This window comes from Vanessa cardui, chromosome 14 (assembly GCF_905220365.1).
Source record: "Vanessa cardui chromosome 14, ilVanCard2.1, whole genome shotgun sequence".
NCBI classification, from domain to species: Eukaryota; Metazoa; Arthropoda; class Insecta; order Lepidoptera; family Nymphalidae; genus Vanessa; species Vanessa cardui.
This window is the reverse complement of record NC_061136.1, coordinates 12799030-12813855: the sequence shown is the minus strand read 5'-3', so window position 1 is coordinate 12813855 and position 14826 is coordinate 12799030. Positions and strand designations below refer to the sequence as shown.

At 34.8% G+C, this 14826-nt stretch overlaps 2 protein-coding genes across 6 annotated transcripts in view; one reads left to right on the top strand and one right to left on the bottom strand.

Annotated features, from left to right (window-relative positions):
* Positions 1-860: 860 nt before the first annotated feature.
* On the bottom strand, positions 861-6201 carry LOC124535228 (xylulose kinase). Its single transcript, XM_047111355.1, has 10 exons — positions 5976-6201; positions 5549-5631; positions 5097-5244; positions 4175-4351; positions 3399-3632; positions 3166-3322; positions 2822-3079; positions 2007-2275; positions 1548-1632; positions 861-1316 (listed from the first exon to the last, which is right to left on the bottom strand). Exons 1-10 carry the CDS (start codon positions 6030-6032, stop codon positions 1201-1203), a joined length of 1584 nt encoding a protein of 527 aa, XP_046967311.1. The 5' UTR covers positions 6033-6201; the 3' UTR covers positions 861-1200.
* A 4810-nt stretch (positions 6202-11011) lies between these two features.
* LOC124535095 (diacylglycerol kinase theta) overlaps positions 11012-14826 on the top strand; it is a 32460-nt gene continuing 28645 nt past the window's right edge. For 2 of the 5 annotated variants that reach the window (XM_047111156.1, XM_047111158.1), the window contains exon 1: positions 11013-11231. In XM_047111156.1, the coding sequence (XP_046967112.1) occupies positions 11102-11231 (130 nt within the window). In that variant the 5' untranslated portion in view covers positions 11013-11101. Of the gene's footprint in view, positions 11232-14826 lie in introns of all 5 variants that reach the window. The other 3 variants (XM_047111155.1, XM_047111159.1, XM_047111160.1) reach the window with 3 other exon arrangements.

Below are 14826 nucleotides of genomic sequence, written 5' to 3'. Positions count from 1 at the left end.
TATAGTTATAATATAACACCGTAATAATATTCCTCATACTTTGGGGAGACCCAAATGTCAGAAAACATTTGTATGTTATATATTAAAAATAAATGTAAACAATTCGTCTGAATAGATATAACAAAGTTAAAAATATTATGACAATTGTTTAAATATCAAGGAACACTTTAAATAACACATTATTTGTTAAATAACTAACAAGATTCTTTCTCAAAGTCAAAGTCACACTAATCGAGTTATAGCAATAGCTTCTGTACATTACATCAGTGTAATGAAAGATAAATAATGACTTAACTTATTCTGTAAATAAATAAATAAAAAAGTGTGCAATATAAAACCTTTAAAGATTAATAAAAAAATAACATCAACAAATAATAAAATAACAAATGCATAAAATAAAATGGAATGTGAAATTACAATAAAAAAATAACGTACCTAGTTTATATTTGAATTTCGATCACAATTCTACTTATATATAAATGACTTCAAAAAATGAGTATAAAGTTCTTTATCAAAAATTTATATTAGATACCTATCTACACTATATTTCAATGACAGGAATTAAGGTAAAGAAACCGTAGATTCACATTTTCCCTAACAGTTCTGTTTTTTGGAACTACATACAGTTCTTGATTGATATATATTACCTTATGATACAATATTATTTGAAGACCATGATTCAAACTTTCATTTATATTCGGAAAACATACCTTAAGTCAACAGCGTAGAGTTAAATTTACTTCTAAAGTACGACGACATTTGTCATAAAAAACCCATACATTAATTTTAATGACGTCTTTGTTAATTCAAGGTCAAAATTATTCATTTACCATCACTCCATTGAAATATGTAGTATGATTATTAATAACAACCCAGTAATCATTTACGGTTGTTGAGGAAAGCTCGCGTAACGGACGTGTTGGGCGACCGCTCGTTTCACTAACAATAATATAATAAACACGTATGGTTCCTTCAGTTATTTTTTTTCTGAGATTACTTATCGGTTAAAAGTTAACATTTATTATGCCTTAAAGCTTGTGGAATGCGTGTAGGAATTTTATAATTTAAAAATTAAGTGTTTAAATTCAACAGCGTAGTATTGCCATCTACAAAAATAAATGATTAAAAAAATAGTCTTGAAAAATTGATTATTTTTAAAAAATAACGATAATGTGATAGTGATATGGTGTAAATAGCTGGTTAGGATAATTTCGGAATGTCCTCGATCATTTGCCAGTATCTGTCGATCATCGGAGCGTAGATCTTCTCCGCGTCGGGGTAGGGCGTTGCTACCGGCGTCATTGTTAGTTCCGACCCTGCTCAAATTTAAAGTGACAATTTATTGTTATATTATATCATATACGTAATCATCGATAAATTAATAAATATTCGTAAATTAAAAAAGGAAAATGAAACTCATTCAAAAAAAATGGAATGGGGCACTAAATTTTTTTTTAATGTTATAAACGGAATGAAATAATAAACTTTTACATCGTTACCTAGTTAGCCAATACGACAAAGGCAGCTATAATATCACAATACATTACCAGTCAGCTTGACCCCCGCCTCCGCGCTCCAAACCTCCGCCGCCCGGATCGCCGCCCCCAGGAGAGCGGCGTTCGAGTGCTGGTCCTAGAGGGACACACAACACGAGTCCTTAGTTCGGAAACAGGTGAAAGGGACGGGTAGAAAAAGCATACTATTCGATACAAGATTTTGTAGATGATAAAAAAGCGTGGAGTTAATACCTGTTGACTTCCAAGCAGGATACTTTAATTGAAATAATTGTATTTAATTAACATGACGTTGTATTTTTTAAATGTTAAAAAAGAGTAACTACTGAGTTTCTTGCCGGTTCTTCTCGGTAGAATCTACTTTCCGAACCGGTGGTAGCTTCACTTAATTGTAAAATGACGATTCAAAAGTGCTTATAAAAGCCTACTTGAATAAAGTTTATTTTGATTTTGATTTTTGGAGTCAGGGGGGGGGGGGTGACGATAGCGCACCTGCACGTAGACGGGCATGTTGAAGACGTCGGCGAAGATCTGAAGCAGCGCGGCGTTGACGGAGGCGCCGCCCGTGGCCACGAGGCGCGCGGCGGGCGCGAGGCGCAGGCCCATGCGCTGCGCATGCGCGCGGCGCGCCACCGCCTGCCCCTCAAGCAGCGCGCGCGCCTCGAACTGCGGCGCCGCGCGCGCCCGCGCCCGCGCGCCCTCCGCCAGCCAGCGCCCCGCCGCGCGCCGCGGGACGATCTCCGCCGTGTCGTAGTAGATACCTGCACACCGCGCCACGGTTGGCCTGAATTAGCCTCAGAAGCCACGTCAAGCCGTTTGTCCTGCGTCTGAACTGTTTCCCGTCCCGTCGGATTTTCCATCCCATCGGATTATAAGAGTGGTCCTATATACTGCTATATATTTTTATTTATATATTATTTATTATAGTTTATATATTATTTTTATTATATATTATTTATTATAGATTACGTAAAGTAACATATACGTAGATTACGTATATATTATTTAAAAAAAAAAAATCAGTGTGGGCCACGTCTCCCAAGAAGACGACAATAATGATTTCCAGCGAAGGTCTGCTGATGTTTAGTATAAAATATAAAACGCCAAAATGTAATTGAATATAAAAGGTAAAAAAAGGCACGAGCATCTGCGAGCCTGTGGATGTTGTATTTTAAATTAAAAAAAAAAGTATATAGTCCTGCGTAGTTGGCTGATCTCCCTCGCGGATTGCTGGAATATGTTAATCTAGGGGTTGTTTTAAAGGCTAAATTAAAATTCATTTAATTCTACAGTGAAGAGATGCTCACCCATGTAGCCCATATTTCCTCGAACCGTAGCTTGAAGCAGATCATTAAATGCCTCCCAGCTGGGTCCCACGAGCCTGTCCCTGTGGTTCTGGCGTGTGAGCGACCCATTGGAGAAGCAGAGCAGCGCCATGTAGGGAGCGCTCGTGGGGCCGACGAGCACGTGCCCCTCCAGCGGGGCTGCTGGAGATTGCAGACCCAGAAGCAAGGTGTCGCTGGTTCCTAGGCTGAGCCCCACCCAGCCAGACTGGAGACGTAATCCTATAAAACAAAACAATACAACTATATTTCTGTCTGCAGACAATATATATCATTAATTTGGCAATACATTTTTCAAGCTACCCTACCTGCTAGTGCAGAACAGTTATCTCCAGTGAAAGCAACCACTTTGCAGTCAGATTTAAAGCCATACCGCTGCACATAGTACGGTGATATTGTACCAACCACTGAGGCAGTTGGGATTGGATCACCTAACTTGCTAGCTAAAGTCTCGTCTCCGCAAGCCTGCCAAAATACAGAAATATTCATAAATTTATTTGAAGATATCAGAGTAGAAATTTCACCAAAAATAATAAATCACCTTCAAGGCTAGCTCGCACCACTTCTTGCTATGAATGTCAAGGAGATTCATTCCAGATCCATCGGAGAAGTCAATGGGTGCTATTCTCCCAACAAATAGGGAGCAAGCGAAGGAGGACACGAGCGAGATTCGGTCAGTGGCGTGGTACGCGCGGGGCCGAGTGCGGTACATCTTCCGTATTTGGACACCGGTGAACCGCTCGTACGCGCTGGATCCTGTGACTTTAGCTAATTCCTGGAAAGAAATCATCATCATCATAATCATGATCATCATCATCAACAACAGCAACAACAGCCTGTAAATTTCCCACAGCTGGGCTTAGGCCCCTTCCCTTGAAAAAGTTTTTTTGGAACATATTCCACTATGGTTTTCCAATGTGGAAAACACATGTAGCAGAATTTTTTTTTTATATTTCTTGTACTTATGGCCCAATGGATTGAACACTATAATGAATAATGCAAACTAATATTTATATTGCATAGGAACACCATATTTCAATTAATTCTAAAACCTATAAGTTTATAAATTTAAATTAATTAGATAACTCTAAATCCTTTAAGATTGAGATGCTATCTAAGAATTTAGGGCTTAATAAACAAATCTGTAAATGTTTTATTAGAAATATTAGAGAATGTGAATTAAATATAAATTAAATTCCTGAGTGTTACATCTGTTTTAACATGGAGAATGTTGCCACTTTGATGGTTGAATTGCCGTGATATTCTATTAGGCTTCTCCTATTATAATTTTGAATGTCAAATATAAAAATTGGATACCTCAGGTCCTCCAAGAGCTTCCTCCAATGCGCGACAGTCAGCAGTAGTACTGGAATCCATCCAGACTGGAGAATCCGCTACAAAACATGAAGCTAGTTGTGTGTGCAAGAACTGATCGCCCGATAAAGCTGCCAGTTTGGCTTCAGAGCCTTTCGCCCACCATACTGAGCCATGTTGCTGAAACATTTTATTTTTTTTATTTCGTAATCAATTTTTATTAAATATCCACAATGTAAATATAACTTTTATTATTATTTTCAGTACATAATAACAATAATAATAATAACTACCAATATTTGTGCAAATGCACACTATTGTAATATTTTACTACTCAATCCAAAAATTCAGATTGTGTTGCTGCCTGGCAATTAAATGCAGGCATAATAAAATGACATATGTATTTAAAATCATAAGTAATATGACATAACATTGTCTTGGGCAGCATGTCTGTGAGACTATAATCATGAAAATATAAATTATAATGGAAACTAATTTATGTGGACACACTATTATGTTTTATATTAACTTTTTGTCGCAGCAATACCATTTTTTGATTGAATGATGAAACAAAAGAATTAGTGAACATGCATGTTTGAATACAGTTGTGTGTTTTTTATTGTTTTTTTATCATTGTAATTCTATTGCCATTTAGCGAAAACCCCGTACAACACTCTGTTACAAATTGGAAAGGATTAAGCTAAATATATTTTTGAAATAATACATAGGCAATTGTTACAATTAAATTATGATAAATTAATAACTAATTTAGAACATGACTACAAAATTGAAACAATATGCCTTTTGTAGAGTATGTTAATTTAGATGACACTGCCTTAAGACTCTTTTAAGACTATATTACGATTAAATTATCAAACAAATGATAAATCTTTTTTTGATATAATGTTTTTTCTTTAATATTTACCTGTGCAGCACCAGATAATGCTTCTATTGTAGAAAAGTCAACTCCAGCGACAACTAGGCGGTCCATAACCATATCCAACGCTTTCACCCAAAGCAGCGTAGGGGCTGTCACCTCACCCCTCTCACCCCGAACAACACCTCCGGCAGTTCTGGAACAGGAATAATATATTTTAGTTTCTAACATTCAAACTTATTTATCTATATTAATATCATAAAGCTTAAGACAAATATTCTGCTTTCATTTGACAATGCTGCTCTAAGGATATTTCACTTGGATCAGTACAACAATTTTAGAATTTGATAATTAAATTCTTGCAGAAATATATAGACTTAAAAATTTCATGCTATGGCCAACAAGGTTGAAGTAGGAACTTAATCTGTGCAGATCAGCTTGTTAAATATAATTAAAAAAAAAATTTAAATAAAAAATTTAAAAGAATTTAAAATTAATACCTGAACTCCGGAAGATCAACATCAAATTCAACATCTGCCTCTTGAAGAACAGCATAGTCTTCACCGATCACGAGAGCTTTCAACTAAAATGGTTAAAAGTTACTGAATTTTTTTTATACGAAAAATTAAAGTCACAGTCATCATCCGCCTATCATTTGCATAAATTAATTATTCCTTGTAAGAGATTAGTCATATTGAAAAGTTTTATTTTAATGGATTCTTTAGTATTTTCAAATTTAATCACAGTTATCTTACGGTTAATAGTATGTAAAAAAAGATTTAATATGAAATAATTTTTATTTTGAAAGTTCGGGAACAATATTTTGATATTAAATTAAAAGCAATGCACTATGAAACTATACACTTTTACGAAAAATTGTTTTTAAAAATGAGTTTATCTAAAAGACTGTATCGAATTTTGTCTTACCCTTTGAGTACTAAAATCAAAACCTAAAAAAGTTTTATTTCGCGTTTCTTCAATCATTTTCTTTATTTTGACAGTGTGTTTTACAGTATGTTACTGTTTCGAATTCGTTCAGAAACTGTCGGATCAACTTCGCGTATATCGTGACTAAATCTCATTTATTAAATTAACAACAGCGCTATTTCATGATATCTCTTCGTATTTTAAGTTTATTACTTTTTAAGATTCTTACATATATTATAATCATCATTATAGATATAATTCGTTTATTATATTGCGTCTGATAAGGGATATCAAGGTCATCGTTTTATCATTCTTATAAATTGATAACATAGTAGCATAATATGGTAGTAATTAGTACTGACGAAAAATATACTTAGATGAATTTATATTTTAATTAGCTGTTTTCAATAATTATCAAAGGTATTATTTTAGTGTTATTCTTATAAAACTGAAACAATAAAGTACCTACAATTAAGCGCCATGATCAACAAAATGTTGAAGGAGGCTATTTGACTAATAATTCCATAAAGTAAAACAGTTTTTATTTCGAACAAAAATATTTTTTCATAAAACCAGTGCATGACTAGTATATAACGGAATCACGTTCTTATTAGGTGGCTCTGAAGCACCGTTATTTCGCACGATGCGCGCTCCAATGATATTTGTATTATTATACTTTATTAATGTCACTCCACTGACTACTAATGCTACTATCAAATTCGACATATTGAAGTGTTTGAGTATTTACTAAACTAAGTTCAATCAAACTTAATTGTAAGGAAGTTTTCGAAAAAAAAAAATACAATTGTAACATACATATGTAACATTGGGTAATATAATTTTCTATTACCAAATTAATAAATTTTAATTTTAGTTTCTTTTAAATAAAAAAAATATAAATTGCTTTGATCGATATTACGTTTTCTATTGTTTTCTTAGCAATTTAATGTTTCCATTCCACTCGTATCTACGAAAACTGAAAAAGATGGAAAGCTATTATTAAAAGTTTCCGATATAACTATTTGCTCTAACAAAACAATAGGTGCAAATTAACCTATCATTAGGATCAAGGAGCTCAAACAATATATATTTTCTTATATTATATACTTATATTTCTTATATATTGTATTATCTACTTTGATAATTTATTTGAAAGTAGATAATCTGGTGATTCAATATAATATCAGTTTTTTCTAATAGTATTCAAGTCACAGCATATGTAATATTGAATTCCAGTCTTACAACAAAAAAAAAATGCAAATAGTGGCACACGGTTAATTAAGACCAATGATCCTACATACAGACACACAGAATCACAACTTTATATTAACTATAATACTCCTTTTCTTTCGTTGGATATTAAAAATAATTTGATACAAGTATTATAATGATTACATTTTCATATTTTATAATGTATTGAATTTTACGCAAAGATTTAACCAAACGAAGAATTTAACTTTAGAAATTCTATTAAAGGCTCTGTCGTTGGGTATAGGGAGACTAAAGTAACAGGTTCATTCGGCCGGCAGGGCCGTGGTATAAATAGGGCAGGGCGATCCAGCCGTGGCTTTCCGAGCGATTACCCCCACACCCCTATGTACAGCCTAGCAGGCTCGTGTACTGGCTGATATCATATTTGCTAGTTCGTGCACTTGCTTTTTGAGGACATTGTCTACTTGGTCTTGTTTATATATAAATGAAAAAAATTCACTACAACTTGACTTGAATTGACTTGAATTAAATTGTCTTACATATTTAAGGAATTTATATTGTTAACGTTGTAACGTATCTTAACCGATGAATGCTGGTTCAAACTCAGGCAAGGAACACTAAATACTTATGTGCTTAATTTGTGTTTATAATTCATCTCGTGCTCGGCGGTGTAGGAAAACATCGTGAGGAAACCTGAATGTGTATAATTTAATAGAAATTCTGCTACTTGTGTATTCCACCAAACCAATTTGGAACAGCGTGGTGGAATATGGTCCAAACTTTTTTCACAAAGGGAGAGGAGGCCTTAGCCCAACTGTGGGAAATTTACAGGCTATTGTTGTTGACTTTTATGAACATCAATAGCACTTGTAGTAACGAGTTAGTACACTCCCGTGCCTTAAAAACTAAGTAAAATGGTTCCGGCTACTGAAAAGTCATGGAATGTAATCATGTATGTAAGATTGCTGTATCAGCTGATTATGAGAGTTGGAATAGAGAATGACTGGGTTTGCAGACCCACTAGTGTATAATGACTCCGCAGTTGGATGTTTCGTGGTGAAAATAATCTTCATGGCCAAAATCGGTTGAGAAAACATTATCTTCACCACCGGATTGTAAGTAGCCACTAACGTCCATAGACAATGGCGATGTAATAAATATTAACCCTTCCATACATCGCTACCGTTATTTTAAATAATTGTATTTAATTAAGATGACTTTGTATTTTTTAAATGTTAAAAAAGGTAACCACTGAGTTTCTTGCCGGATCTTCTCGGTAGAATCTACTTTCCGAACCGGTGGTAGCTTCACTTAATTGTAAAATGACGATTCAAAAGTGCTTGATTTGATTCCATGTGCCACAAAGTCTGTCCCTGTAGTTGCACTGGCTCACTCACCCTTCAAACCAGAACAGAACAATACTGAGTATTGTTGTTTGTCAGTAGAATATCTGATGAGTGAGAAGATGTTACGTCCCAAGACCGGCTTGTAAAAAGCTCTACCACCTAGGGGAACCGTTTAATTGCATATTTAATTCCTCGATGTGACTAAATGTATTCACAACATAAGAAAAGAGACAATATCAAATCGATGAACGTCGCATGAATCGTTCCGATCTGGTGGTAGATTTACGTTCAGAGTCTCTTATAAAAAAACTACTCGGAAGTATATTTAGATTTTTATTTTTGAGAGAATATAAATTTATGGTGGAAAACTTGAAAGGATAAGACGTAAAAATATAAATTACCCCATTGGCTACATGAAATTGACCAAAAAAAAACCAGAATAACGTCACTCATTTCCTACAAAGTGATATTCCTTAGCGTTTGCATCGTTGGTACCACGACTTTTTTTACAAACACGCCTATGTGTATTAGTTATTAAGGTAATAATAGTATCATGTAACTCATTATGACCAAATGAATAATTAATTAATACGACAAATATACAGGAGACACATCACAGACGGACTCATAACTCTGATAAGTAAACGTGATAAAAAAAACTTATTGGCTAGAGTTCAAGTGTACACATTTTAGTAACCACTTGTTTATTAGAGATGACTAAAATATATTATATCTCTTGCTAACGAGGCTTTGACCAAAGAGGATAGCAAGTCTTTTAGTCCTACGAAGACCAACATAATCAGCATGACGGTTACGTAATTATTGGACCACTATCTCTTATTTTCCGTAACTTTTTATGAAAATTTTCATCCATTATAGCGTGATAGCCAATAATATATTGACTGTTTTTACCATTAGTTTTTACCACTAGCGCGTCTTGGGGGAGCGAATAGTAAGCACTAAATAAATCCTATTACTAGTAGTCGCCCGCGGCACCGCTCGCGTTTTGAGGATGTTGGTTGTCATGTTTTAGACAAAAAAAGCCTATGTCCTTTCCTAGAGTTTAAGTTTGCTCCGTACCAAATTTCATCAAATTCGGCTCAGCGTTTTGTTCGTGAAAGAGCGATAGAGAGACAGAGTTACTTTCACATTTATAATAATATATGTATAATATAGATTTAAGAATCTAATCTTTTTTAATTTATTTTACAGATTATATTCTTATACCATTTTTTTTTAATTGAAGGGTGAATGCTACGAAACTAATTACATAACAAAATTATTACACAAAAAGCCGGTAGATTTTGGGTTGCATGGTTTCGAGTGGTGAGATGGTTAATTGGTTAGAACACGTCATTTCGTACCAAATTATTATTATTCGCTTAGTTAGTCTGAAGTTCATGTTATTCTCGAAAGTGAAAAAAAGCCTGCATAGATAAATCGAATGAAAATCTGATCTATGTCTAGGTTTGAGTACCATTGAAATGTCCTGAAAGAATAATCTTTAAGCATTCTCTTTACCAAAAAAAAGCCTTTAGTCCGACAGTGGGAGAAAAATAATAAAACAGCCTGTTAGTTTATACCTTCCTGCATAATTCAAGCTGTAAACATTACTTGTTGCGTATTCTTAGTTAAAATATTTTGAATACTTAAAAGGCGAATGTCTAATCAAAATAATAATTATTTTACTGATTTATCGTTATTACTTGAAAGAAGTTTCAAATAAAAACATTGAGAACACGTTATAATTGAAATATCATATCAATGTTTGGCTAAGAAAGCAATCGATTATGAAATACTAAACAAACATTGAATTTCAGACCCTACTGCATACTCGCCGCCTACATTTTCTTTCTAAAGTAGATTGTAATAGTGTCAATATTATAGTGTAATGGTGATCGGCGCAGCTTCGTGGCGCTGGCGACTGCCGGGCGCCTTAGGATGCTGTCTGAACCTCCTGATATTGTAAACAAGAGCTTTTTCGATTGGAGGCGGCAGAGCGCAAGCGCGATACGCCGTGAGCTTGTAAGGACGTTTGTTTTTCGAACTTTTGATTTTTATTTATGCTATTTCCCATTAATTAGGAAAACGGATTCTGTATGACTTATTAATGTACGTGTGTTTATTCAAGGAGCTATATGAAAACATCTAAAAAATATTTTAATTGATACTGAAAAACTAACAACAATATATTCAAAATATTAATTTGAATCCCTTCGTTTAATTTGTTATCGATATTTTAATAAACTTATTATAGGATAGATCATATATATTTTTTCTAAATACGCCTTTGATGGATTTAGGACTTTATTTGAGATAAAAAATCGATACTGGAAGCTCGGACATCGTATCAAGGTGAATGCGTGTGCAGATCCGGCGGCGGCGTAGATTGCGACGGGGCTAGAGGGTCGGGGTGCGGGAGGGGAACGCGCGTGCGCGGGGCGGGGTGGGCGCGGGCGGCAGACGCGCCGCGATGGTGGGCCGCGACAGCCGCTCGGAGAGCGCGGCGCGCCCCTGGGCGCCGCGGCATGAGTAGCGCGCCCGCCCGGCCCGGCCCGCGCGCCCGCCATGGCGCAGGCCGCGCCCGCGCCCCAACGCACCCACTCCTTCGCCAAGAAGACCTTCCACAAGCCCACCTACTGCCACCACTGCTCCGACCTGCTGTGGGGGCTCATCGGGCAGGGCTACGGCTGCGAAGGTACGCGCCGCGCATGCGCCCCGGGCGCGTCGATACCGCCCGCGCGCTCAGCACGACCAGCGTTATGCAACCCACCCGGGCGTGTCCCGCTGCCCTTGCTGACCCACCCCCGATCGTAACCTTCCGACCTCCAGATCTTCCCATACAAGTCCACCTGGAGACCTATCATTATACATTGCAGAACCTATCTTTCCATCTACCGAGTCCGCCCCGACCGCCATATTTCGAACTCGACCTTCACCTTAGTTCTAAGGCGCAACTCCGTTCCGTTTCCTCCCTGTAAAGCCTGTGGTATCCTTTCTTTGCATACCGCTTAGAAACCTAAGTACATTAAGGTGTAAGATGGTCAAAGATCTCGAATCAGTTGAAAACAAAACGTGTCGGTAAAACGAGTGAACGTTCATATCGATCGATCTGTTTTGTATGAGGTTTTTTCCTAGCGGCGCGGGGCGGGGCGCATCCCCTCCGGGCTCGAGACGTGGTGATCTCAATCTACTAGATAAGCCCTCCGATTGTGGTAAGTGACGATCCCCATTTGGGTTTCGATGTTCGCCATTGTGCGGTTAGGCCTCATTTGGTCTTACCACACGAAGCGGACGTAGCGAGAAGTTCCCGGCCCTACGCGCAGCTTAACGTAATAGTTATTACTATCCGGCAACATAAGTATTGAGACCAATGAAATGCTTTTTTACAGAAAACTAGTGACTCAACATTTTATATAACATCTCTTTTGTTTTTAAAGAAATTCTTAAGTGTGTGTGCTAATAATTGTATTTTTTTTCAGTCTCGTTCATTCTGAGTAACCATCGACGAAATGTATTATATTATTGCGAATATTTCATAAAGTAATATGTTAATAACGTTTAAAAATCAACTAAAAAAATAACCGAATTCGAAATCTTACAAACTAAAATTGTGTTAGTTTACTACCTTTAACATAAAACTAGAGCTCATATTTCCTACGAGACGCTGTAAAAGCACAAATAACATTTAATTGAAATATGAAATACCGAAAATGATATATATTTAATACTTTATAATTTTAATATAAATATATTTTTCTTATCGCTTTCGATCATTCGATTATTTCATCACTTGAAAATAACCATTTATTGATCTTAAAATCTCGCTGAACCACGAAATATAATTAATCGATAACTCGTACAAAATGTTTTCCATTATCCTTATACAGTAATACAGAATGTGTTAATGTTTTAGTTGACGTAATTTAAACGTAGAGCTACTAATGATAATACTCCCGAATAGACTAACAGCCGTGGCGTCGCGTTGTTACTGCACTGTATTGATTACGAGTATTTACGCGTTCATTCCTAACGTAACGCATATTATTGACGTCTTCAAAACCTAAACTACTTGAAATATCATTTACTATCTCACTATCACTCAAGTGTTAATCATTATTATTCCGTAAATACAGATATGTATCTGAAACTCGAATTAGGGTAAATGATTTTTTTAAATCTTAAATAATTTACTTAAAAACTTGCGTACCTAAAAAATCAATCTATTTTTTTTATTATAAGCTTTAGCTTTAGTGATATAAATCCTTTAAAGAAGTGAGAATTATTTCGAATCATATAAAGACATATTTTTTCCTCAAATTCTCAAATAAAAATCAATAGGCGAGCACTATAGTTATATGCGTTTCAAAACTATACCTACAGAGTATTGTAACATATTTTTCAAAAAAGGTTTTGTATTTCACACAGTAACAAATGCCCCTTTTATATTTAAAGCACCGACTAATATATAGTTTCTATCCAAATCAAATCATAGTAAATGAAGAAAGGCTGATAAAGGAATTTTTTCATAATTTATAAAAAACATAATAGGAATAATTAGCATTGCGTTAATAGATAGCTATGTGTGTGTGTGTAATACCACATATGTGTATTCTCATTTAAGCGACTGATGTCTTTTTGAGAAAAAATACCTATAAACCTATTTTTTTAATATATCAGTTCTCTTGATCAGATAACGTTCGATTTTCAACGAACATCTGGATCTAACGGTCGTACTTCAGTTTACTTAGAATCACTGTATCAAGATGCATATAAAAAATGTAATATTTATTTACATACTTACCAATCTATTCTAAATATATCACATATATTATATTACATTACAATGCCCATGTAATCCAGATGGCGCTGTGTGCTAATCATTCAAACTTCAAACTAAACAGTTTAAAATATTTTTTAACATTTTAAATAAAATCAGGATAATTAGTCGAAAATATAATTTTTAAAATATAACCAAATTAATGCCCAGTATTTTAACACAAGACTGATTTTTTAAATATAAATTTCACAATAGGGTTTTATAATATTAGGAAATTAAATTGGGGATAAGGAATATATATTTTTTAATTTTCGAACATAATTTTTAGAATTAAAAAGTAAGATGTCTATGCAAGACGCAAACTCATAATATATCGCTTAATATTTCTGTTATTATTTATCTATAAAATAAAATAATAGTTGTAACTATTGTATGATCTTCGTCTCAAGATAAAAACGGCGTTTACAATTTCTGTAACAATATATTATTTCCATGTCAAGATATAATTTTAAGAAATAGTGGCCATCAGTTCGCCACTAAGTAAACGCACCTTTAAATATAACAAAAGTAGCTAACGCACAACAATTTTTGATTTAGTTATTTTGTTGTACTCTATATATCTAGGTACATAATTAATCTAATATTCTACCAAAGAAATTATTTGTGGTGAAGCATTCTAATAAAGAAAAAAAAAATAGTTAACGACAGAAATTAATATAATAACGACAGAAAACAGAGCTTTCGCATAGTAAACTCTTTAAAATACCGACAAGAACAGGTTTTAAGTAGAACCCCCAGGTTAAAGGCATTTATTATTGTATTAGTGTGTACTGGTTTAAATTTTAAGTGAACCGATGCAATAATTCATACAATTTACATAAAGCCTTCTTGTTCAGCCAATATCAAAGAGCGAAGGCGAATACTCAGATGATAATCTCATCTAAATTTCTAACAAATAAAATTATGCAATGAAATGAATGAAACAGGATAACAGAACAAGTTACAACTTAGTTCCCAAGGTTGGTGGTGCATTTGATATGTAAAGAACGCTTAAAAATATTATAGTGCCAATGTTTGTGGGCGTTGGTGACCACGTTCCAATAGCTAGCCCACTTCCCCATTCGTCAACCTATTTAGCAAATAAGTAGTAAATCGAATCAAATAATCGATCAAAAAATGAGCGTACTCTTTCCTTAAAGGCCGGCAACGCTCCTGCAAGCCCACCGGTGATAGAGATGGCAATAGGCGGTGGTAATCACTTTCCATCAGGAGAGCCTCCTGCTCGTTTGCCACCAATGCCCCATAAAAAGAACAATACATAATCTTTGTTTCGAAAAGGTAGTAAGAATACTAGTATATCTACACTTATTAATTCTAATTATCCATGCAAGAACCGAGTCATACCATAACTTTTATATATAAAAAAACTTACAAGCATTTTTACTAAGCCTAGGTTTTATTAGCATTATATATTTCTCCAAAGCATTGTAACTATCAACTAGTGGGAAACTAT

Excerpts from the sequence above, each read along its gene's own strand:
- LOC124535228 (XM_047111355.1), bottom strand. The coding sequence starts at position 6,032 with ATGATTGAAGAAACGCGAAATAAAACTTTTTTAGGTTTTGATTTTAGT. Across the intron at positions 3,323-3,398 it reads GGTGCGAGCTAGCCTTGAAG|GCTTGCGGAGACGAGACTTT; the intron begins GTGATTTATTAT and ends GTATTTTGGCAG. Across the intron at positions 1,317-1,547 it reads GGCGGGGGTCAAGCTGACTG|GGTCGGAACTAACAATGACG; the intron begins GTAATGTATTGT and ends AAATTTGAGCAG.